At 44.1% G+C, this 25,656-nt stretch overlaps 1 protein-coding gene across 1 annotated transcript in view; it reads left to right on the plus strand.

The window, feature by feature from the left end:
- Window positions 1-25,327, plus strand: part of klf8 (Kruppel like factor 8) — a 194,958-nt gene extending 169,631 nt beyond the window's left edge. The window contains exon 9 of the mRNA XM_067996980.1: window positions 24,019-25,327. Coding sequence (XP_067853081.1) covers window positions 24,019-24,029 — 11 coding nt within the window. The 3' untranslated portion in view covers window positions 24,030-25,327. The remainder of the gene's footprint in view (window positions 1-24,018) is intronic.
- Window positions 25,328-25,656: the final 329 nt, after the last annotated feature.

Consider the following 25,656-nt stretch of genomic DNA (forward strand, 5'->3'; position numbering starts at 1 on the left):
CCATTCAGCCCATTGTGTCCGTGCCAGCCGAAAAAGAGCCATCCAGCTTAATCCCACTTTCCATCACTTGGTCCGTAGCCCTGTAGGTTACAGCACTTCCAGTGCTCATCCAGGTACTTTTTAAATGAGTTGAAGGTTTCTGCCTCTACCACCCTTTCAGGCAGTGAGTTCCAGACCCCCACCACCCTCTGGGTGAAAACATTTCTCCTCAGCTCCCGTCTAATTCTTCTACCAATTACTTTAAATCTATGCCCCCTGGTCACTGACCCCTCTGCTAAGGGAAATAGGTCTTCCCTATCCACTCTATCTATTCCCGTCATAATTTTGTACACCTCAATTAAATCACCCCTCAGCCTCCTTTGTTCCAAAGAAAACAACCTCAGCCTATCCAATCTTTTCTCATAGCTAAAATTCTCCAGCCCTGGCAACATCCTTGTAAATCTCCTCTGCACCCTCTCTAGTACAATCACATCTTTCCTGTAATGTGGTGACCAGAACTGTACGCAGTACTCAAGCTGTGGCTTAACTAGTGATTTATACAGTTATGGTGAAGGTTGTGGTGAATCGATGGCAGCCTCATCGATAGTTGGTCTTCATTCTTAAAAAAAAGGTCTTTTATTCTAAATTGCTTCTGATCATTTTTCTTTTGTTAATGTAAACAAAACTATTTAAGTAGACCTCAGCCGGTATATAAGTCTTAGTCGGCAAAGATGCATTTGCCACATTGTCATTTTAGCAACTGTGCAGATTTGCATGTGTTCAGGTGCTTATCAAACATGAAAAGAAACTGAAGTTCATAGTGACCTTTGCAGCGACAGGAAGCTGGTGCAATGGTAAGGTCTCTAGCATAAATGCAGTAAGCTGGAGAAAGCGTTAATGGTCATTAACAAAGTAGCTTGTCGTAATTGGCTGCTTGGTTAATATTGCGATTCTATCACTAACAATCGGGTAGGTTAAAAATGTTGAAGTGGAGAAGCACCTCATGCCCCAACAGGACGAGCTTCTTGAATAGGGGAGGTGGGGGGAGAAGAAGGCAGAGAGTGACTACGTGTTCACAGCACCTTCAGCCTGATTCAATTTTTCATGTAGTGTGTAATAGAGTGACTGCCGTGATGGGCTCACTGTCTGCCAGTCTTGTTATCTGGAGGGAAATAGTGCTGGCCTAGGAGTGCACTGAAGCAGCAAAGTACCCTCCGCGGGTACCTTATACCCATTTCAAAATGAATAAAATGAGGGCTATGATATATTTAAATGTCTAGTGATTATTGTCTTAATTCGCTGTTTGCATATGAAGTGTTGACAATAATGTTTTAGCAATATTTTCAGATCGCATTAAACTCTTTTAGGGGAATTTTAACTTTCCCTGCCTGGCAGAAACCGGGCGGGCACTTAAAATGGAGTGGGTGAAATGCCCACTCGATTGCTGCTCCGTTACGATTTTAAAATGCCTGATTTTTCAGGTGTATGAGGCATCCACCTGAGTCGAGCGGGAGCCTCACACATGTATTCAAATCAGGGTCTTATTACATCAATAGGAACTTGACGCTGTCTTAACCTGGAAGAGAGTGGGGCTGCACAGTGTTCACCTTGGCAACTACAACCAGGTCTGAAGACCAAAGAGGCCTTTCCAGGTGAGTTTAAAACTTTCCTTTGTGGGGCTAGGCGGAGCAGGACTGCGTAAAATGGGTGCAAAAAGAGCCAATTTCGGTGACCAACGTTCTGCACCCAAAAAAATGCCTGAAAAACATCTGACCCGACATTGGGTCGGGCAATGTTTCAGGCATCCCTAGCAGCCACCTAAAATAGGCTTCAGTCTCATGTATGTAACTCCTGCTTTAGGCCCCCTCCCCCCAACCAAAATTCGATATCGCAGAGCAGAGCAGAAGCCGGGCCTGCTCCGCTTGGGATTCTGAAGTGGACTCTGGGCGACTGCCACCAAAAGGTAAGTTTTAACATTTAAAAAAAAATATTGCTATGGATCCAGGAGGTGCTGGAGTGCTCCCCCGACTCCACAGTATCCCAATCATCCTCCCCCACCACTCCATGCCGATCCAGCGACCCCTCTCGGGACTTAACTGGCAAGGCAAGAGGCCCGATATTCATTTCTACAACGGACGCCGTCAGCTCAGCCAATTAATATTAATGAGATCCGAGGCTCAATTTTGGGCCGGCCTCGGGCCTCCTGATTCAGGCGCATATTGCAGCTGCATTGTCACCTTAGCGCTGACGAATTTATACCCCTCTGACCTATTGGAAGATGGTCACCGGCTGCTGTGTTGCTCATTGAGTTGTTATATTTTTTGAACGTTTCCTTCCCCTCTCTTCCCCATCCCTACCTCCGCCCCCCATAAACAGTTACAAAATGGAAAATGAAAGTATTTTAGTTCATCCAGTTATCTGAACTCTTTATTTATCCACATTAATTAGTCATTCAAACCAGTTTTGTTTTGACTAAACAAAGTTATTGTTCCATTGATGTTTCAAAAGGTGCATATCGATTTAGAGGAAATGTTGAAGTTTAGCTTGTTAACCAGAATGGGCCTCAATGAGCTGCATTTAAGTTAAATCAAACCTAGTTAATCATCAGTTACAAGGACACGTCAGGAAAGGGTAGATACTGTATCCGACTGAGGTAATACGCGACTCTTCAATTATATGACATTTTTCAACTACTCTTTTGGATGAGACGTTAAACCAAGGCCCCATCTGCTCTCTCTGGTGGACATAAAAGATCCCATGGCACTTTTTGAAGAAGACCAGGAGAGATCTCCCGGTGTCCTAGACAATATTTATCCCTCAACCACCACCACTAAAATAGAATCTCTGGTCATTTTCTCATTGCTGTTTAAGGGATCTTGCTATGCACAAATTGGCTGCTACATTTCAAAGTGACGACACTTTAAAAGTGCCTCATTTGCTGTGAAACACTTTGGGATGTCCTGAGGTCATGAAAGGCGCTATGTAAATACAAGATCTTTTTTTCTTTATTCTGCAAGATGTTCACATTAATCCATTAATAGATAAAATCTTTCAATTATATACCAGCAAACAAAAAAGAACATTTTTCTCTTGAAATAACTTCGCAACCACTAAATAAAAAATTAATTCTCAACAGTGCATTTTATTAGAAGATTATTCACTTTAATCGGAGGCGGCAGGTGCTTCGGTAACTTCTGCTGAGGGCCACAACAGTGCTTGCTCGAGGGTTACTCTCCTAGACCTAAAATATGTTTTATTTTTTCTTATTTTAGAAATACCACATGCCTTTTTAAACTTAACCAGTCAGTCTGTCTATGTGTGTGTGTGTGTGTGTGTGCGTGTGTGTGTGTGTGTGTCTGCATTTCATATCCATCTTCCAGCATCCCTCAGGTGGTGGATGATAAGTAAGTGGGGAGATGGGCCGCAAGTAACCCCCAGTTATACAATAAACCAGAGAGGAGAAACGAAGGAGAAGAATGGCAGCATAGATTGCGTGGAAGCAAAAAAGAGCTTGTTAGTTCTGTCCTAGTGCCCTGTGGCCTCATTTTGAAGTACTTCTTTCTAGCATCATGAGCTACATTTCTCTGGTGGTGTGTCTGTGCCCTGTCCATTCTCCACTGTATTCCTAATGAGCAACAGTAATTGCAGCAGTTAACTTTTTTCAGTAAGTTTTCGAATTTATTCCACAGGTCAGGGTCCCAAACTCTTTCCCCAGACCTCTAACTCATTATCACTCACTCACCTCACTCACTTTCTCTTTCTTCCCTCCCTCCAGGTTAGCTACTGGCTGGTGGCGGATGGCTGGCTTCTGCTGGCTGCCTGTTGTTTTCTGGTCAGCTGGTAGTAGCTGGCTGTGGTTTGTGTGGGCTGCAGGCCGGTGGGCTGATAATGTTCTGGCTGATCAGCTAGCCATCCTGGTCTGTACCATTCAACTATTCACTAGGTAAAATCACTGTGTTATCAAGAAAGCATATATATGTGCTTTAATTGTACAGCGTGTTTTTTTTTATTCATTCACGGGACGTGGGCATCGCTGGCAAGGCCAGCATATATTGCCCATCCCTAATTGCCCTCGAGAAGGTGGTGGTGAGCTGCCGCCTTGAACCGTTGCAGTCCGTGTGGTGAAGATTCTCCCACAGTGCTGTTAGGAAGGGAGTTCCAGGATTTTGACCCAGCGACAATGAAGGAACGGCGATATATTTCCAAGTCGGGATGGTGTGTGACTTGGAGGGGAACATGCAGGTGGTGTTGTTCCCATGTACCTGCTGTCCTTGTCCTTCTAGGTGGTAGAGGTCGCAGGTTTGGGAGGTGCTGTCGAAGAAGCCTTGGCGAGTTGCTGCAGTGCATCCTGTATGCGGTATACACTGCAGCCACGGTGCACCGGTGGTGAAGGGAGTGCATGTTTAGGGTGATGGATGGGGTGCCAATCAAGCGGCTGCTTTGTCCTGGATGGTGTTGAACTTCTTGAGTGTTGTTGGAGCTGCACTCGTCCAGGCATTTACACAGCATGGTGTAGTATATCAGAAAGCATTTGTGTGTGTGTATATGTGAGGAAAGGTGTACTCCAAAATCTTGGAAAATGCACTAAATAAAGTGTCACAAATTAAAGTTTTCTGGGAGTAGGAGCACGTACATCCAGACTCCCCTAAAATGAACTTCTTGGTTATTATGTTACAGTTCATCCACTTCTAAAACTGTCACCACACCACTGCTTATAACCATTTAAAAATTATTCGACTTGATCCATGCTACTGAAATGAGCCAGAAAATCTACAAAGAAATATATAATAAGGGCAATTACACAGACATCAACTTGGGTCTATAATTAGCATGATGTCTGAAGCAGTCTTTGAGATGCTGTTTTGGGCTGTCCTGTTAAGTTATCTGTGTTCCTCTAAGCTCTGGTGTAAGTTGCTGAGTCTCTGAAGCACAGTGATTAATGTGTAATTCAATTTATTTGAGGAATTGATAACCAGCTGAACGTTACTGATATTTCTATTAGTCTGCAGTCTAACATGCAGCTTGAAGAAAACACCCAAGATTTTTTTAAATATGTAGAAATTCTTTTACTCTGAAATAAGATTGAAAACTAACACACCCCAACCAAAAATCAATTTTATCTGGAATATTCCCTGCTGAGAGTGTCAGTTATGAATTCAGTAGCCTAGGAATTATGATTCCCAATATTAGTGGATGAACAGTTAATACATTTGCAAGAAATTCTTGTTGCAGCTATTTTAACAGTAACTTGTAGGAAATTAGTATTAGTAAAAAAAATAGTGCTGGAGAAATTAATGGGACTGAAAGCCGATAAATCCCCAGGGCCTGATAATTTGCATCCCAGAGTACTAAAAGAGGTAGCCATGGAAATAGTGGATGCATTAGTTGTCATCTTCCAAAATTCTATAGATTATGGAACAGTTCCTGCAGATTGGAGGGTGGCAAATGTAACCCCACTATTTAAAAAAGGAGGGAGAGAGAAAACAGGGAACTACAGGCCGGTTAGCCAAACAGTAGTAGGGAAAATGCTAGAGTCTATTATAAAGGATGTGATAACAGGATACTTAGAAAATATCATCGGGATTAGACAAAGTCAACATGGATTTATGAAAGGGAAATCATGTTTGACAAACCTACTGGAGTTTTTTGAGGATGTAACTGGTAGAATAGATAAGGGAGAACCAGTGGATGTGGTGTATTTGGATTTTCAGAAGGTGTTTGATAAAGTCCCACATAAGAGGTTAGTGTGCAAAATTAAAGCACATGGTATTGGGGGTAATATACTGGCATGGATTGAGAATTGATTAACAGACAGGAAACAGAGAGTAGGAATAAATGGTTCTTTTTCGGGGTGGCAGGCGGTGACTAGTGGGGTACCGCAGGGATCAGTGCTTGGGCCCCAGCTATTCACAATATATATCAATGATTTGGATGAGGGAACCAAATGTAATCTTTCCAAGTTTGCTGACGACACAAAACTAGGTGGGATCGTGAGTTGTGAGGAGGATGCAAAGTGGCTTCAAGGCAATTTAGACAAGTTGAGTGAGTGGGCACATACACGGCAGATGTAGTATAATGTGGATAAATGTGAAGTTATCCATTTCAGAAGGAAAAGCAGAAAGGCAGAGTATTATTTAAATAGTGATAGATTGGGAAATGTTAATGTACAAAGGGACCTGGGTGTCCTTGTACACCAGTCAGTGAAAGCAAACATGCAGGTGCAGCAAGCAGTTAGGAAGGCAAATGGTATGTTGGTCTTCATTGCAAGAGGATTTGAGTACAGGAGCAGGGATGTCTTACTGCAGTTATACAGGGCCTTGGTGAGACCACACCTGGGGTATTGTGTGCAGTTTTGAGGCTCGATTTTGCAATGGTGGCGGGAGGACATCGGGGGGGTGGTGAAGAGTGGGACATCGGCGGGGGGCGAAGGGGGGACATCGGGGGGGGGGGGGGGGTGAAGAGGGGGACATTGGTGAGGGAGACATTGGACATTGGAGCAGGGTGCAAAAGTAGGTTCATTTTGTGTTTTCACTTCCGTCTATGGTTTTTTATTTAATTTATTTAGTTTCTTGTTCCCTAATCCGGCCCTTCACTGAATCAGAAGCAGTGGGCAAGCCGCCCAGGTAAGTTTAAAAATCGTTCTAATTACTTCATCTGCCACAGGTAAAGTGCCGTAAGTACCTCAATGAGGTACCTTTGGCTCTTTAACTATCATCCTGCCGGCTTTAATTGCCGGTGGGACTTCCGTTTTCGGGTCGCCTGCGCGCACACAGGGGGTTCCCTGGGAAACTCGGAAGTTGGCGGGTTGGAGCCGGCTTCTGAACCCGAATGGGATTTTCGTGATTTTCGGAGCCCCCCCCACCCCTGCAATTGCCCCCTAAAATCACCCCCCTGGTCTCCTTACCTAAGAAAGGATATACTTGCCATGGAGGGCGTACAGCAAAGGTTCACCAGACTGATTCCTGGGTTGGCAGGACTGTTGTAGGAGGAGAGATTGGGTCGACTTGGCCTGTATTCACTAGAGTTTAAAAGAATGAGAGGAGATCTCATTGAAACATATAAAATTCTGACAGGGCTAGACAGACTGGATGCAGGGAGGATGTTTCCCTTGGCTGGGGTGTCCAGAACAAGTGGTCACAGTCTCAGGATACAGGGTAGGACATTTAGGACTGAGATGAGAAGAAATTTCTTCACTCCGAGGGTGGTGAACCTGTGGAATTCTCTACCACAGAAGGCTGTGGAGGCCAAGTCACTGAATATATTTAAGAAGGAGCTAGATAGATTTCTAGTTACAAAAGGCATCAAGGGGCATGGGGAGAGAGCGGGAATATGGTATTGAGATAGAGGATCAGCCATGATCATATTGAATGGCAGAGCAGGCTCGAAGGGTCGAATGGCCTACTCCTGCTCCTATTTTCGATGTTTCTAATACCCACACACTTTCCTGCTTAAAAATTCCCTTACATTCCGAAAGCTGGAATTAGCACATTGCAAAAGATTTTCAGTCAGTGTTAATGGGCTTCATTTTAGCACCCGCTATCGGGTCCGTTCCTGGCGGGGGGGGGCTCTGAAAATCGGGAAATCCCAGAGCGGGTCCGGAGCTCGGCTCCAACCCGCCCACTTCCGGGTTCCCCACAGACACGCTGACATGCGCACGCAGCCCCCGCATGTGGGACTCCCGCAGTCAATTAAAGCCGGCAGGGTGCCACTTGAGAATATTTATTGTGCTATTTCAGGTCATTAACTGACCTGATTAAGGGATTATGTGAGGAGGGGTGGGATTTTACAAACATCTGGGACTGTTTTCCATACTGGGGGAAACACTCCCAGTTGAAATGGACGTGTTGCAGCTGTCAGCCTGTGGCAGCTGCAAAGGTCCATTTGACAGGTGGGGGTTGGGGGAGACCCTCACTCATTGCAGGAGGCCACTCTGTCACTTGGGACAAAGTTTGGCCTCCACCACCCTCCTCCTGACAAGAAAATTCACCAACTTGCACACTTACCCCGGGGTCCAGAGACATGTACCTACCTTGCGGACCCCCTCAGATGTACATCTTCCGGATGGGGGCCGCCATAGCTGCAGTCATGACCTCCTCGGCAGGCGAACAGCATCACCAGCCTCGCCGTCCACCTCTGACACGTGGAGCTCCACAACAGAGTGCTGTGACACATCCACCTGTACAGCGGGAGGGAGGGCAACCGCAGAGAGAGATGCATCGCAGAGGTCACTACCCTCGCCACAGGGTCCACAGACCGAGGCTCAGCTTCCTGGACGTCTCTGAGCAGCAGTGCACACGGAGGCTCAGAGTCACTCGACATGTAGTCGTGGACATCTGCAGCCTCCTTCATGCCGAGCTGCTCCCGGTTGGCCCGAGCACCATCTTCTTACCTGACGCTGTCAAAGTCACCACTGCCCTCAACAATTTCTCCGCATCCTTCCAAGGTGCCACCGGGGACATCGCCGACGTCTCTCAGTCGTCTGCACAAAAGAGCCCTGCAAATACACCGACACCCACTCTGCAGTGACACAATGGGTGGCATCAGTTGTGGGTCTTCATTGTGATCCTCAGGAAAGGGCATTATTGCACAAACCAGACAAGATTCGCAAAGACGTGTCAGTAGTGGTGCCAATATAATATGTAATGAGTTGGTCAGAAATTCAATATAAGTAAAAACCATGAAACCCTCGAACACCCTTGTGCATCCCCTTCATGCTCATGACACGTTTGCCTTACGCTTCCTACTGCACATATGTGATGCATGCCCTGTGGCTGCACCACAGGTAGTGGCATGTTGAGTGAGGCTGGCTGTGAAAGAGATGCACGAGATGGTGAGTATGAGATAGAGCCATGAGATTGTATGAGGATTGGGTTGAGTGGTAGTGGCGGGATGAGTACTGGCGAGGTGAGTAAGTGCAGGTAAGATGAGGATGAGGTTTGATTGGGTATGAGGGGTGATGTGATAGAGTAGTGTTGGCAGTGCAGAAGGAGATGTGGGGTGGGGGCGGTGATGTGGCAGATGGAGTGTAGGGGAATGAGTAAGTGTACTCACTTTGGATGACCTACTTAGGTCATTGGAGCGCCTCCTGCACTGTATGCAGGTGGGCGATATGTTGGTGGTGCAAGTGACCTCCTCTGCCACCTCGAGCCAGGCCTTCCTGGTGGCAGAGGCAGGCCGCTTCCTCCCGCCCGCCGGAGGGAAGATCTCTGTCCTCCCCCTCCTCCTCACCCCATCTAATGATACCTGGAGTGAGGCATCATTAAACTGGGAGCAGCCTTCCCCCTGGGCTGCTCCATACTGTAATTTTTTCTATTTGTTGCATCATCTGTCAGTGGAGGACTGCCACTTTAAATAGAGCTCCTCCAGCTGACAGAGCTTACTGCGCATGCGCAGTCCGCCCGATGCGCAGATCGGCAGTAGGGAACCCGGAAGACCAGGTAAGTGGATCCAATTAGGCTGCGATCGCGCGGGGGGCAGACAGTTTTCACCGGGCACGTTACCCACGCGCCCAGTCGCCCCCCCGCCGCGAACCCGCAGCCCTGCTAACATCAAGCCCAATATGGCAGTGAATCCTATTTGTGCTGATTTTACATAAGAACATGAGAAATAGGAGCAGGAGTAGGCTATATGGTCCCTTGAGCCTGCTCTGCCATTCAGTAAGATCATGGCTGACCTTCGACCTCAACTCCACTTACCCACCCTATCCCCATATCTCTTGATTCCCTTAGTGCCCAATAATCAATCTCAGTTTTGAATGTACTGAACAACTCTGCATCCACAGCCTTTTGGGGTAGAGAATTCCAAAGATTCACAACCCTCTGAGTGAAGAAATGTTTTCTCATCTCAGCCGTAAATGGCCGACCCCTTATCCTGAGATTATGGCCCCTAGTTCTAGACTCTCCCGCCAGGGGACACAGCTTCTCGGCATCTATCCTGTCAAGCCCTCTAAGAATTTTATATGTTTCAATGAGATCACCTCTCTTCTGAACTCCAGAGAATATAGGCCCATTCTATTCAATCTCTCCTCATAGGACAACCCTCTCATCCCAGGAGTCAATCTAGTGAACCTTGGTTGCACTGCCTCTAAGGCAAGTATATCCTTTCTTAGGTAAGGAGACCAAAACTGTACACAGTACTCCAGGTATGGTCTCACCAGAGCCCTATATAATTGTAGCAAGACTTCCTTACTCTTTTACTCCAACCCCCTTACAATAAAGGCTAACATACCATTTGCTTTCCTAATTGCTTGCTGTACCTGCATGTTAACTTTCTGTGATTCATGTACAAGGACACCCAAATCCCTCTGAATACCAACATTTCTGAGTCACTCACCTATTAAAAAATATTCTGCTTTTCTATTCTTCCTATCAAAGTGGATAATTTCACATTTCCCCACATTATACTCCATCTGCCACCTTCTCGTCCATTCACTTAACCTGTCTAAATCCTTTTGTAGCTTCTTTCCCACCTAGCTTTGTATCGTCAGCAAACATGGATACCTTACACTCGGTCCCTTCATCTAAATCATTAATATAGATTGTAAATAGCTGAGGCCCCAGCACCGATCCTTGCGGCACCCCACTAGTTACAGTCCACCAACCTGAAAATGACCCATTTATTCCCCTCATCTAAGTCATTGATATATGTTGTAAATAGCTGAGGCCCAAGCACTGATCCTTGCGGCACCCCACTAGTTACTACCTGCCAACCCGAAAACTACCTGTTTATTCCAACTCTCTGTTTTCTGTCCGTCAACCAATCCTCAATCCATGCTGATATATTACCTCAATCCCATGAGCCGTAATCTTGTTTAACAGCCCCTTGTGTGGCACCTTATCGAATGTCTTTTGAAAATTCAAATATACTACATCCACCGGTTCCCCTTTATCTACCCTGCAAGTTGCACCCTCAAAAAACTCTAAATGGAAAAGCCTGTGAACTTGAATACCATATCCTAATGCTGCCAGTGGTTTGCTTGCATCGGAGAACAGAAAGTTAATAGCTCTGTTGCAAGAAGGAAAAGTCCATCAGATTAACTTTTTCTAAATTATTTTTAGGATATGCAAGTCACTCCTTTCAAAAGGAATGAATATCGAACCTACACATTAACAATGTTCTCGTAAGGTTTGACCTGTTTACTTTGTTCCATCATTGACATTGATGGTTTTTAGAACTTGTGATCTTTGCCTGCCATTGTATTTCAAGAGACCATAAAACTCTGTGATTGGATTTATATTGGACATAAAAGCTTTAACGGGACATTAAAGCTCTACAATCAATGTAAAAAAGGTTACCGTTGTCAAATATAAATGTTGTCTAGTCTTTTTTTTTGTGTTAAAAGCTTTCCCTTCTTATTAAATCCTTTTTAATTTGTTAAGTTTGTTATACTGTGAACTTTGAGACCCAGTAAGTATTTTGATAGGAGAGCCTAGATGATTCTAGTTTCTATTTGGCGTCTAGAATCCAAATTGCATTTATCCGTCATTGTAAATTAGGGATTCTCCACATATTTGGGAGAAAAAAAGGTGGGTGCCTAGACTTTATAGAACTTTAGGAGTTGAACACGGTTACATATTGACCTAGTACAGTTTAGAAAAAGTTAATTTGATGGATTTTCCCTATTTGGAACAGAGCTTTTAACTTTCTGTTCTCCGATGCAAGCAAACCGCTGGCAGCATCAGGATGTGGCATTCAAGTACACAGGATTTTCAATTTTTTAACATCTGCCTCAGTTGGTCAGCTGCTGTGACAATATGTTATAAAAGACCAGGAAGTCCCCCTCCCTTAGTTAGGGAGGGAGAAAGAAATGATCACTATCTTGTGATACCTGCTTGAAGGTGCACGTGTATGGTTATTCGGTGAGGACTAAATCGAGGCAACTGTGGGTTCAGTAGTCTGGTAGCGTTCACTCTCTGGGGTTTGACATGGAGAACAGCCACTTGGGCAGTGTACAGGATCATGGCTGGCACCTATATTGCAGCATGAGTCCATGCCTTCGAAATATGGGGAAATTAGAGGGGAATTTCTTTTATAGAAAGTTTACATTTATGGAACAAAAACATTTTGCACTGTAATTTCAGACACAAATTGCTGTTCTCACTTCCCTACTTTCTTGTATTTCCAAACAAGTTCTCCCCAGTACTGTGACTGCTAATACCTCTCCCTTGAAGCTGTCGAGTATAGCTTTGTCAGTTCTCAAAATATGGCCTGCTTGGTACAGCTCATTGTTGAGGAGATAAATAGGTGCCAAGTCGTCAGAGTTTATGGATGGTATAGTGTCAAACACCAAACATTTTGAATTGTCAGAACGGTAGGAACTGATCCACCTTCTAAGCAAATTCCTGCAGTATCTTGCATTTTGTTTCCAATCTACATGGTTTGCATAAGGTGAGATACTTGATCTAGAAATTAGGTGGGGTGCATAGCTTTTTCATAGATTTCAGATCAGGTTAATATGTTTTCTTGGTTCTGTATCTATACCTCACTGCACACCCACCAGTCTCTCACATTCAGTTCACTTTGTTTTCTTCCATTTGCAAATTATTCCACAGCATGAAAAGTAAGTACTGCGAAAGGGTTGCAGCCATTTGTTAAACATGAATCAGAATGGAGGAATATTTTGGAATCTTAACTATAATTGGCATACATGTGACATCATGATAATTCAGCAGATTAGCTTTCCTATTCACAAGCCTTCCACGCAGGAACTATACAAATTGAAACCAGCTGCTCAACTTTCTTAACTTTGGTTGATGAAGTGCTCAAATCCAGCTTCATAAGTATGTATCCAGCAGTCATCCACCACTTGATGTACTCATGCATGGGAGCTTATTAGATAAACATTGATTTCTAGATGTGTGGGGGTTGGGGACAAGGGGCTGAGAGATTCAAAGAACCATTAAACCCATAGGCCTAATCTAGAACCGCTGGTGCTGTATAAGCTATATACCCACCATTGGCAATTATATACCTTAGATCATTATCCTGGAAACTGCAGTAATTTCAGCACACCAAGAATGAGATCTGTTCAATTTACCTAAAGGAACATCTGCACCCATGTTCTTGCTGTTCCACCTTAAAATGAAACTTCTAGATGGTGTACATTTTCCTTCAATATTCTTCAACTGTGTGGTTATAACCTGGGATGTTGACTTGTACATTCGGAGTTTGTTCATGTTTATGCAAATTGTTTTCCAGGTCTTGTTTTACGGCTTTTACAGTTTCTTGCAGTGCACTGAATTGTTAGTAATGTAATTATTATTGTTTGCAGTGAGTGTGTCTCATCTTCCTTAAAATCATAATTCAGGTTTATAAGAACATAAAAAATAGGAGCAGGAGTAGGCCATACCGCCCCTCAAGCTTGCTCCGCCATTCAATAAGATCATGGCTGAACTTCTACCTCAACTCCACTTTCCCGCTCAATCCCCATATCCCTTGATTCCCTTTGTGTCTAAAAATCTATCGATCTCAGCCATGAATATGCTCAACAAATGTGCATCCACAACCATTTGGGACAGAGAATTCCAAAGATTCACAGCCTTCTAAGTGAAGAAATTGTTCCTCGTCTTGGTCCTAAATGGCCAACCCCTTATCTTGAGACTATGCCCCCTAGTTCCAGGCTGTCCAGCCAGTGGAATCAGCCTCTCAGCATTAAAAGCACTTATAAATGTATTTGCAGAACTTTGTGTTAAGATTCTAATTCTGGTTTAAAAAATCTGAAGATGATGGAGGGGGAGGTTTCTCAGATACCAAAATAATACAGTTCCAATCTGGAGTCTTTGAAAGCGACATAGTTTCCACACCAACCCGACATGATTTAACTTCAATCACATGCCATATTAAGGTTATTTCTTAGTTAAGCTCTTCTCTCAGGTAAGAACCTTTTTAAATGATACACACAAAGTATAAGAGTTGCATAGTCGTTTTATCTGACATTGAATTGGGCCTCCGTAATAAACTTGTTACTACCCCCTCACCAGTCGGGCAGTTATTCCCTTGTTATATAAATATTCTTTTTCCTTGCCTGTTCTCTCTCCACCCCCACCACCTCCCCCAAATCTCAGGCCTCCTGAAGGTGTTCCCTCTTTCCTGGGGTATGGCTGCATGGTCACACAGTGTTCACTTGTATTTTTCACACTTTTTTTATTCGTTCATGGGATGTGGGCATTGTTGGCGAGGCCGGCATTTATTGCCCATCCCTAATTGCCCCTGAGAAGGTGGTGGTGAGCCGCCGCCTTGAACCGCTGCAGTCCGTGTGGTGAAGGTTCTCCCACAGTGCTGTTAGGAAGGGAGTTCCAGGATTTTGACCCAGCGACGATGAAGGAACGGCGATATATTTCCAAGTCGGGATGGTGTGTGACTTGGAGGGTAACGTGCAGGTGGTGTTGTTCCCATGTACCTGCTGCTCTTGTCCTTCTAGGTGGTAGAGGTCCTGGACCTGATGGCTTACATCCTAGGGTCTTGAGGGAAATGGCAGTAGGGATTGTGGATGCTTTGGTAATAATTTTCCAAAATTCTCTGGACTCGGCAAAGGTCCCGGCAGATTGGAAAACTGCAAATGTAACACCCTTATTCAAAAAGGGTAGTAGGCAGAAGGCTGGAAATTATAGACCAGTTAGCCTAACATCTGTGGTGGGTAAAATTTTGGAGTCTATTATTAAGGAGACAGTAGTGGAACATTTGGATAAACATAATTTAATAGGACAAAGTCAGCATGGCTTTATGAAGGGAAGTCATGTCTGACAAATTTGCTTGAGTTCTTTGAGGACATAACGTACAGGGTGGATAAAGGGGAACCAGTGGACGTAGTGTATTTAGACTTCCAGAAGGCATTCGACAAGGTGCCACATAAAAGATTATTGCTCAAGATAAAGAATCACTGGATTGGGGGTAATATTCTGGCATGGGTGGAGGATTGGTTATCTAACAGGAAGCAGAGAGTTGGGATAAATGGTTCATTCTCGGACTGGCAACCAGTGGCCTGTGGTGTTCCGCAGAGGTCGGTGCTGGGTCCCCAACTCTTTACAATCTATATTAACGATTTGGAGGAGGGGACCAAGTGTAACATATCAAAGTTTGCAGATGATACAAAGATGGGAGGGAAAGTGGAGAGTGAGGAGGACATAAAAACCTACAAGGGGATATAGACAGGCTGGGTGAGTGGGCGGAGATTTGGCAGATGCAATACAATATTGGAAAATGTGAGGTTATGCACTTTGGCAGGAAAAATCAGAGAGCAAGTTATTATCTTAATGGCGAGCAACTGGAAAGTACTGCAGTACAAAGGGATCTGGGGGTCCTCGTGCAAGAAAATCAAAAAGTTAGTATGCAGGTGCAGCAGGTGATCAAGAAGGCCAACGGAATGTTAGCTTTTATTGCTAGGGGGATAGAATATAAAAACAGGGAGGTATTGCTGCAGTTATATAAGGTATTGGTGAGACCGCACCTGGAATACTGCATACAGTTTTGGTGTCCATACTTAAGAAAAGACATACTTGCTCTCGAGGCAGTACAAAGAAGGTTCACTCGGTTAATCCCGGGGATGAGGGGGTGGACATATGAGGAGAGGTTGAGTAGATTGGGACTCTACTCATTGGAGTTCAGAAGAATGAGAGGCGATCTTATTGAAACATATAAGATTGTGAAGGGGCTTGATCGGGTGGATGCGGTAAGGATGTTCCCAAGGATGGGTGAAACTAGAACTAGGGGGCATAATCTTAGAATAAGGGGCTGCTCTTTCAAAACTGAGATGAGGAGAAACTTCTTCACTCAGAGGGTAGTAGGTCTGTGGAATTTGCTGCCCCAGGAAGCTGTGGAAGCTACATCATTAAATAAATTTAAAACAGAAATAGACAGTTTCCTAGAAGTAAAGGGAATTAGGGGTTACGGGGAGCGGGCAGGAAATTTGACATGAATTTAGATTTGAGGTTAGGATCAGATCAGCCATGATCTTATTGAATGGCGGAGCAGGCTCGAGGGGCCGATTGGCCTACTCCTGCTCTTATTTCTTATGTTCTTATGATCCCCTGGCTTGTTGGTAATGGTAGAGTGAGGAATATGCCGGGACATGAGATTACAGATTGTGCTGGAATACAAATCTGCTGCTGCTGATGGCCCACAGCATCTCATGGATGCCCAGTTTTGAGCTGCTCGGTCTGTTCTGAATGGACGTTATTCATGTGTGAGCCTCGATGGTTAGTTTTGACAGGCTATTCAACTGCAGGGAGCATTGCAGCGGATTCAGATCTTGTCCCCTCCTGACATCTGCAAATGTATACTTCTGTCTGTGGTCACTAGATAGCAATCAGGAGCAGGGACTCTCAGCAACTGTCCTAACCAAGGAAACCTAACCGGAGGTTAACTATAGAACCCCTACCACTGTCCACTTAAGATTATCTTTTAGCACAGATTGGGGATTAATTTGGAGCCTTCCTAGTCTATATGGTTCAACTACTCACTGCATAAACTCACTGAGCAGTTGGACAAACCTATGGTGTAAAGATCATAAGCTCCTGTCATTAGAATGTAAAAGACATATTTTCCAGCTACTTTAGGGAATTGTTTTAATTTTGAATGGGAGAAAACAAATCATTTACCTCTTGATTTTTTGGAGAAACAAATTTCAGAGAAGAAAAATGTTCTAATAGCTGTCTTTTAGGTTAGGTAAGAAAGCTGGTGAAATAAGAGGGAAAAAAAGGGAGGCAAAATCATGAAAATACTTTAGGCATAATTTGTACATCAGTTGTTGCTAAACATGCACCATTCAGTTCACAATGCTCTGCATCTGTAAAAATTAAAACTAATGGGTTTAAGAAGTATCCCCAATGGGTTTTTGCAGTAGGTGCATCCAAATGTGAGTTTGAATATTGTTGAAATTCAGTTTAATAGCAACAGCAAAATGGAATACAGGTGAATGAGAGGTGCTACTGACAAGTTTGCTCAGCCATGCCGACATGTGCCTCGGGCCATTTTAACTCCGGGCCTCATTTCCATTATTTAAGTGAGGCTCCCGCTTGATTCCGACTGAAATCATGGGCCGGACAGGGATTTCAGGCAGCAGGAGACTGTCGCCAAGGACCCGAGAGACCTGGCATGAGGTCATTACATTGAGGGAGGGGGGATGTCCTGGGCAGGGGAAGCTCAAGGTTTCCTTGTGAGGTCTGGAGGAGCCCTCCTGCTCCTTCTGGCCCATGAAGAAACCATCAAAAATAAAGGAAATCTTACCTTCCTGGGTCTCTGAGGGCCCCAATCCTGCCTAATACCAGCTTTCCTGGGCGCGGTCAGGACTGTGCGCGACTCATGCGGCCCCAGGTTAAATTCACATCGGGGTCCAAATGGCATCATCAGACCCTGACGTTTGAACAGTTATGAGACTCTCGCCTGCCTCCCAAATCCCGGGAGTAAGAATGGTGTTGGAGCGAACATGGAGATAAGAATTTGCACGTCCTGTTCTTGTTGGGCGGGGGGTTAAAAATCGGGGCTATAGTCATGCAGTCTGTCATGTAGTGTCCTCTTGCTATTCTGAAGTCTATGTTTACTGGACAGATTTATAACTTTGGAGGTTGGGATGAAATAATTATGCAATCTTCAAAGTTTTTTTTAACCTTTTTTGCTACCTGTTCCCACAATTTTGTTGTTTAATTTTTGCCAAATAGAAATCTGGCAGACCTATAAAAAGAGCAATCAAGGTCAACTGAACTCAAACATCACAAGCTGAGGAGAAGAAAGAAAAGCTGTTTGCAACTCTTTGCACCATCTCCAACTTAATTCAGTTTAACACGTACTATAGACTTGGCCAGTACTAGGCTAGTTCGGTTACTGGTACTACAACTCTTAGTGGTGGACATTGAAGTCTGCCATCCAAAGTAAATTCTGTTCCCTTGATTTCTTCAGTGCTTCCTCCAAATGTTGTATCAGTTGAGGGGGCACAGTAGGTGGTGATTAGCAGGAAGTTTCCTTGGCCTTGTTTCACCTGAAGTCGTGGATACTTCATGGGGTTGAAGTCACTGTAGAGGACTTCCAGGCTTACTCCCAGCCGACCATATACCACTATGTCCCTACCTCTGGTGGCTGCATCAATATGCCCATGTAAAACAGGCATCAAGATTGCTAGGTAGCTGTTGGATGCTGGAGTGATTATTTAAAGCAATAGAAGAAGACAAATCACTGAATTTGAAGGATATTTTGTAAAGAGTGTTTTGTGTACTATCGTCGTCCACTTAGTTGATGGGTTCTGGCCCTTCCATAGTTTCCTTCAGTGGGGTGCCCTGTGGAAATTCTATTCTATTCACATTTTCTGGAGGAAGAGGAGGAGTGACACCAGGGAAGTGAAGGTGCAACACAGGAGGACTTAACCCTGTAAACACAGGCAGAAACACACTTACCTGGATTTGCCCAAGGAAAACTGTGTACATAGGCTGCAATTCCTCACAGAGGCAGTGGTAGTGCTCTATGTGCTGCAATCCAACCAGTAACCAAATTCCATCAGAGGTATGGTAGTGCCAGTGCCAGTGAGGGCCCCTTCAGCCCTTGTCTTTTTAAGCTTCAGGCATGTTACGGTGTTGTCCTTTGGGAAGGAAACCCTGGTAGACAAGGCAACACCTCTTCACACCCAGCTCATGTAGCATAATCTGCACAATAGGAGCTGGTTTTCATGTGTCTACCGTCCTGTTAATGCTGGAAAAGGGGGCAGTAGGCAACCAAAAATTTGGAAAAAAGTTCCGCCCGCTGGCTGTCCGATACCCATCCAATGCGATTTTCGAGCAGACAGCCAGCACGCTCGCCCGAAATAGGTAGGAACCTTATTTCATTGTATAAATCAATGTAATAGGCCTGTTGTAGGCTCCTGCATGGTTCTCATGGCCCACAGGTCCCTGACATGGTGCAGCCTAACCAGCGGTCCTTGCTGAGACCACTGCGGTTCACTCCATTTATTTTTTTGTTAAATGTGGGGCCAGAAGAAGGGAGTGCTGATCCCTGCATGGTCCCACCCGAAATCATCTCCCTCTCCTTTCCCCCGCCCCCCCTTTGCCTACCGCCCTGATTTGCAGCATTAACGGGCGGTAGGCAAATGAAAATCGCCTCCTAATGTTCATTCTGTTGGCAGGCTTGGCGTAGGAGCTAGCCAATTACCCCCCCCCCCCCCTCCCTGACCGGTGAGCTGCCTTGGAGCAACCATTTGGTGCTCAAAGCTCACTGGCTGCATGCTAACGAGGCCGAACCACCAAGATGGTTGGGGCTTCTTGCTGCTGCGATCGGGCGGCTGGGGCCCACACAATACCCTCCGCCTGCCCGATTACCGCAACAAACCAAAGTCTAGGTTTCCTTTGAATTTATTTTTCCCTTATAAATTTCACTTAAAGTGTGATTTCTTTTGCCTCTGGTGTGTTCTCCCCCACCCTCCTGCAATTAGGTTGGCACCATGCACAAGGCCCAAACTGCAGAGAGAGTTAGGAATAGTTATGCTAATGCGCTGACCACCGAAAATTGTGTGCAATCAGCTCTTCCATCACCACGTTCTATAGCAGACTGATTTATTCAGGGAAGAACTCGTGCCCGTCTTTGAATCTCTTTAATTATTGCACTTTTGTTAATCCAAGTCATAAATAATTTATCAAACTACGTTTTACCTGATTCTGCCAGTGATCTTTATCACTACAAAATTTCCAAAACAAAATTAATTTTGCATCTCCGCAGCAACAAAAGGTTGTATGCATAAAAAGGTTTATCGTTGACTGAAAGCCAGGGTGTGTTAAAGTGAGAATAAGGACTTCAGTGTGGTTTACTCTTAAATTGTTTCATGAAACACTGAGTGTGACAAATGCATTACAAATTGATTTTGTAATCCTTCAAGCCTTTCTGATAATCATAGAATCATAGAAAATAGGAGCAAGAGTAGGCCATTCGGCCCTTCGGGCCTGCTCTGCCATTCAAAATGATCATGGCTGATCGTCTAACTCAGTACCCTGTTCCCGCTTTTTCCCCATATCCCTTGATCCCTTTAGCATTAAGAAATATATCTGTCTCCTTCTTGAATATATTTAATGACTTGGCCTCCACTGCCTTCTGTGGTAGAGAATTCCACAGGTTCACCACCCTCTGAGTGAAGAAATTTCTCCTCATCTCAGTTCTAAATGGCATACCCTGTATCCTGAGACTGTGACCCCTAGTTATGGATTCCCCATCCATCGGGAACATCTTCCCTGCATCTAGTCTGTCTAGTCCTTTTAGAATTTTATATGTTTCGATGAGATCACCTCTCATTCTTCTAAACTCTAGTGAATATCGGCCTAGTCGACCCAATCTCTCCTCATACGTCAGTCCTGCCATCCCAGGAATCAGTCTGGGATGCACTCCCTCCATTGCATCCTTCCTCAGATAAGGAGACCAAAACTGCACACAATACTCCAGATGTGATCTCACCAAGGCCCTGTACCACTGCAGTTAGACATCCCTGTTCCTGTACTCAAATCCTCTTGCAATGAACACCAACATACCATTCGCCTTCCTAACTGCTTGCTGCACCTGAATGCTCTCTTTCAGCGACTGGTGTACAAGGACACCCAGGTCTCGTTGCACCTCCCCTTTTCCCAATCTATCACCATTCAGATAATCTGTCTTTCTGTTTTTACAACCAAAGTGGATTAGCTCACATTTATCCACGTTATGCTGCATCTGCCATGTTCTTGCCACTCACCCAACTTGTCTAAATCACATTGGAGCCTCTTTGCATCCTCCTCACAGCTCACATTCCACCTCAGCTTTGTGTCGTCTGCAAACTTGGAAATGTTACATTCAGTTCCCTCATCCAAATCACTGATATATATTGTGAATAGCTGGGGCCCAAGCACTGATCCCTGCAGTACCCCACTAGTCACTGCCTGCCACCCGGAAAAAGACCCGTTTATTCCCACTCTCTGTTTCCTGTCTGTCAACCAATTCTCAATCCATGCCAGTATATTCCCCCCAATCCCATGTACTTTAATTTTGCACACTAACCTCTCGAGTGGGACCTTATCAAAGGCCTTCTGCAAATCCAAATACACCACATCCACTGGTTCTCGCTTATCTATTCTACTAGTTACATCCTCAAAAAACTCCAGTAGATTTGTTAAGCATGATTTCCCTTTCATAAAGCCATGCTGACTTTGTCCAATCCTGTTAATGCCTTCCAAGTGTTCTTTTATCACATCCTTTATAATAGACTCGAGCATTTTCCCCACTACTGATGTTAGGCTAACTGTTTTTTTTCTCCCTCCTTTTTTAAATAGTGGGGTTACATTTGCCATCCTCCAATCTGTAGGAACTGTTCCAGAGTCCATAGAATTTTAGAAGATGATCACCAATGCATCCACTATTTCCAGGGCCACTTCCTTTAGTATTCTGGGATGTAGATTATCAGGCCCTGGGGATTTGTCAGCCTTTAGCCCCATTAATTTCCCTAGCACTTTTTTTTACTAATACTGATTTCCTTCAGTTCCTCCCTCTCACTAGACCCTTGGTTCCCTAACATTTCTGGCAGGTTATTTGTGTCCTCCTTTGTGAAGACAGAAGCAAAGTATGTATTTAATTGTTCTGCCATTTTTTTGTTCCCCATTATAATTTCCCCCATTTCTGTCTGTAAGGGACCTACATTTGTCTTCACTAATCTTTTTCTCTTGACATATTTATAGAAGCATTTACAGTCAGTTTTTATGTTCCCTGGTAGTTTACTCTCATACTCCTATTTTTCCCCTCTATATCAATCTCTTTTTGTCCTCCTTTGCTGAATTCTGAACTGCTCCCAATCCTTAGGCTTGCTGCTTTTTCTGGCAATTTTATATGCCTCCTCTTTGGATCTAATACTATCCCTAATTTCTTTTGTAAGCCACAGTTGAGCCACTTTTTCTGTTTTATTTTTGCACCAGACAGGAATGAATAATTGTTGTAATTCCTGCACATGTTCTTTAAATATTAACCATTGCCTATCCACCGTCATCCCTTTTAGTAAAGTTCCCCAATCTATCCTAGCCAACTCGCACCTCATACATTCATAATTTCCTTTATTTAGATTCAGGACCCTAGTTTCGGATTCAACTACTTCACTCTCCATCTTAATGAGGAATTCTATCATGTTATGGTCGCTCTTCCCTAAGGGACTCCGCACGACAAGATTGTTAATTAATCCTTTCTCATTGCATAATACCCAGTCTAGGATCGCCTGTTCTCTAATTAGTTCCTCAACATATTGATCTAGAAAACCATCACGTACACACTCCAGGAATTCCTCCCCCACAGTATTGTTGCTAATTTGGTTTGACCAATCTATATGTAGATTAAAGTCACCCATGATTATAGTTGTACCCTTCTTGCATGCGTCTCTAATTTCCTGTTTAATGCCCTCCCCTACATCTCCACTACTGTTTGGGGGCCTATAGACAACCCCCACCAACGTTTTCTGCCCCTTGGTGTTTCTTAGCTCCACCCATACAGATTCCACATCGTGATTTTCCGAACCAATATCTTTCCTCACTATTGCATTGATTTCCTCCTTTACTAACAGCACTACCCCACCTCCTTTCCCTTTTTGCCTTTCCTAAATATTGAATACCCCTGGATGTTCAGTTCCCATCCTTGGTCACCCTGCAGCCATGTCTCCCTAATCACAGCTATATCATAACTGTTAATATCTATCTGTGCTGTTAATTCATCTACCTTATTGCGAATGCTCCGCGCATTAAGACATAATGTTTTTAGACTTATCTTTTTAAGATTGCTAGTCATCTTAGTATTATTTTGCACTATGGCCCTATTTGTTTTTCGCCCTTGTTTTCTCTGCCTTCCACTATTGCTTCTTCCCTTTCTGTCTTTTGTTCTATCCTTGTTTCCCCCTCCTCTATCTCCCTGCTCAGGTTCCCATCCCCCTGCCGTTCTAGTTTAAACCTTCCCCAACAGCACTAGCAAACACCCCAGCGAGGACATCGGTCCCAGTCCTGCTCGGGTGTAACCCATCCCACTTGTACAGGTCCCACCTTCCCCAGAACCGGTCCCAATGTCCCAAGAATCTAAATCCCTCCCTCCTACACCATCCCCGCAGCCACACATTCATCTGGTCTATTCTCCTGTTCCTATACTCACTTGCACGTGGTACTGGTAGTAATCCTGAGATCACTACCTTTGAGGTCCTGCTTTTAAATTTATCTCCTAACTCCTTAAATTCACCTTGCAGGACCTCATCCTTTTTTTTAACCTATGTTGTTGGTACCGATATGGACCACGACTACTGGCTGCTCACCCTCCCCCCTCCAGAATGTCCTGCATCCGCTCCGTGACATCCTTGACCCGAGCACCAGGGAGGAAGATTTCTCTAATTGAATTCGTAAAGTATAACTGTCGGTGAAATAATACCTGTGAAGATATCACAAATGTTAAGTAAAAAAAAATGATATGGTCTTGCTAGACACTTCCTTATCCTGGAGCATTTTCCAATTAGTTATTCTCCATTTCATTAGGTTCAACTGAAGAGTGGGCAGACATGTCCACATTAATGTCTCCTTTCCATCCACCTGCACTCCCCATGACCTACTCCTTCCTTTCTGACATGGCATAGCTTGGAGTAGTTATGTCATTAGTTTAGATTTTTCAGTTGTCTAGCTGCTACTTACAGTCTCAATACTCCCTCCTGTGGTCAAAGAACTAAAGGCACAATTACAAGAATAAGCTTTATATACAGTGGAGTGGGAAAAGATCAGCTGTGAAGACTCATGATTATTGAACGGGCTCTGTCTTTAAGCAATTTTTTTCCCCTTTAGGATGAAAAATGTTCCTATGATGTTGCGGAGGTTGAATTACCTTCAAATTCAAAGAATGAGGAGCCCAGACATACAGTTTGGCTCTGTCGGTAGCATTCTTGCCTCAGGATCGGCAGGTTTTAGTTTGAAACTCTCTCAGGACCAGCGCATAATCTAGGTTGACACTCCAGTGAGGCAATGTTGCATTATTGGAAGTGACATGTTTTCGATGTGACGTTAAGCTAACTGTCTGCCTGTTCCATTGGTTCAGGTGGATGTTAAAGCTCCCAAGACACTATTTGAAGAAGGGAAGAGAGTACTCCTGGTGTTCTGGAAACCATTACACAATCAAGTAATACTACCATCAACAGATTAACTGGTTATTCATCTTATTGCTGTTCGTGGGATCGTGCTGTGTGTAAAATGGATGCTGTCGCCACAACAGCCGCTGCATTTCAAATTAATTCATTGTTTGTTTAAAGCTTGAGATGCTTATGAGCAATGTGATCGGGTGCTATATAAATACAGATCTTTTTCTTTAAATGGTGAGTAATATTTTGCAACATGCTATTTTAAAGATATATTCCCATAAAATACACACAAGGTCCAATTTCGGGGACCAAGGCCCTGCATCCCAAGGACGCCTGAAAGATGATCGCCTGGATATTGTGTCAGGCTATTTTTCAAGCATCCAGGATGGCCACATAAAACAGGTGTTAAGCCCCTCATTGACATGTTCAAGGGGTCTATCGCTTGATTTAGGACCCCTTGGAGAAATTGGGCTGCCTGAGTGAAGCAGAGGCCGGGCCCACCCCGCTCAGGTTTTGCTGATGTGGATGTGGCTTAGTAAGCGGCCAGCACCAAAAATATTAGTTTAAAAAACCTTTTTTATTTTTGATTTGGAGCACGACTACTCATGAGGGCCGCGATAGGCCCTCCTGCTGTTCTCTCCTCCCCTCCCCTGCCCGGCACTAATCTGAGACCACTGCTGGTGAGGCACGCGGTCCGAAATTAGTTTCTGTAGAAAAATAAGCTTCGCGACGGGCCGAGATAATTTAGATGAGGCTCGAGGCCCAATTTTGAGCTGGGTTTGGGCGTGCATTGTTGCTGTATTGCCACCTTCGCGCCCAAAACCGGGCGCTGACTAATTTCTACCCCATCGACACCATATGGTATGGAGACTGATTTTGATATTTATTATATATATTTAATGGATCAATTGTTTATTGGTGTAAAAAATGGGAAAGGATGAGAATGAGAGAGTCTTTTCTCTCACAATGATGATGAAAGTTAGCATTGTTTGTTTTCAGGTGGTACATTCCCACCCTTATCTTTCCTTTTCAGATCTTTATTATGGGTTGACTTGAATAACTGTTAAAAGTGGTGTAATTAAACTCAGATTTTAATCGTCAATATTGATACATTTTTCAATTTGAATCCAGCCATTTCAACACATGGCATTTTGTTGGCTAATCAAAATTCATTCTATTTTTATAATCTGTGGAAACTTCTCTGAACAGTGGCTTGAGTTTGGAAGTTGTTTTCTGTACTTTATTGTCTGTATGTAGTAACCCACAGTAGTTAATAAAGGTGAATTGGCTGACATCCAGTGAGGTAGTACATTTGTACAATTTCATCACTGTTGATATTACCCATGGGAATGAAGAAAACAACATCCTTATAGCTCAGTAATAAAAAATCTGCGGTTTGCAGATATTTAGCAATGAGATTTGGTGCACGCACACAGAAGAATCGAAGGTTCTCCCAGAATCCTGGTCAAGTTTTCTTCCCTCAGTCAATACCACCAAAAAGACTAACTGCTTATTCATCATATTGGCCTTTATTCTTGCTGTGCACGAAATGGCTGCTGTGTTTGCCAACATAACATGGTTTCCCTCCCCTGTATGTT

This window comes from Heptranchias perlo, chromosome 15, assembly GCF_035084215.1.
Source record: "Heptranchias perlo isolate sHepPer1 chromosome 15, sHepPer1.hap1, whole genome shotgun sequence".
Lineage (NCBI taxonomy): Eukaryota > Metazoa > Chordata > Chondrichthyes > Hexanchiformes > Hexanchidae > Heptranchias > Heptranchias perlo.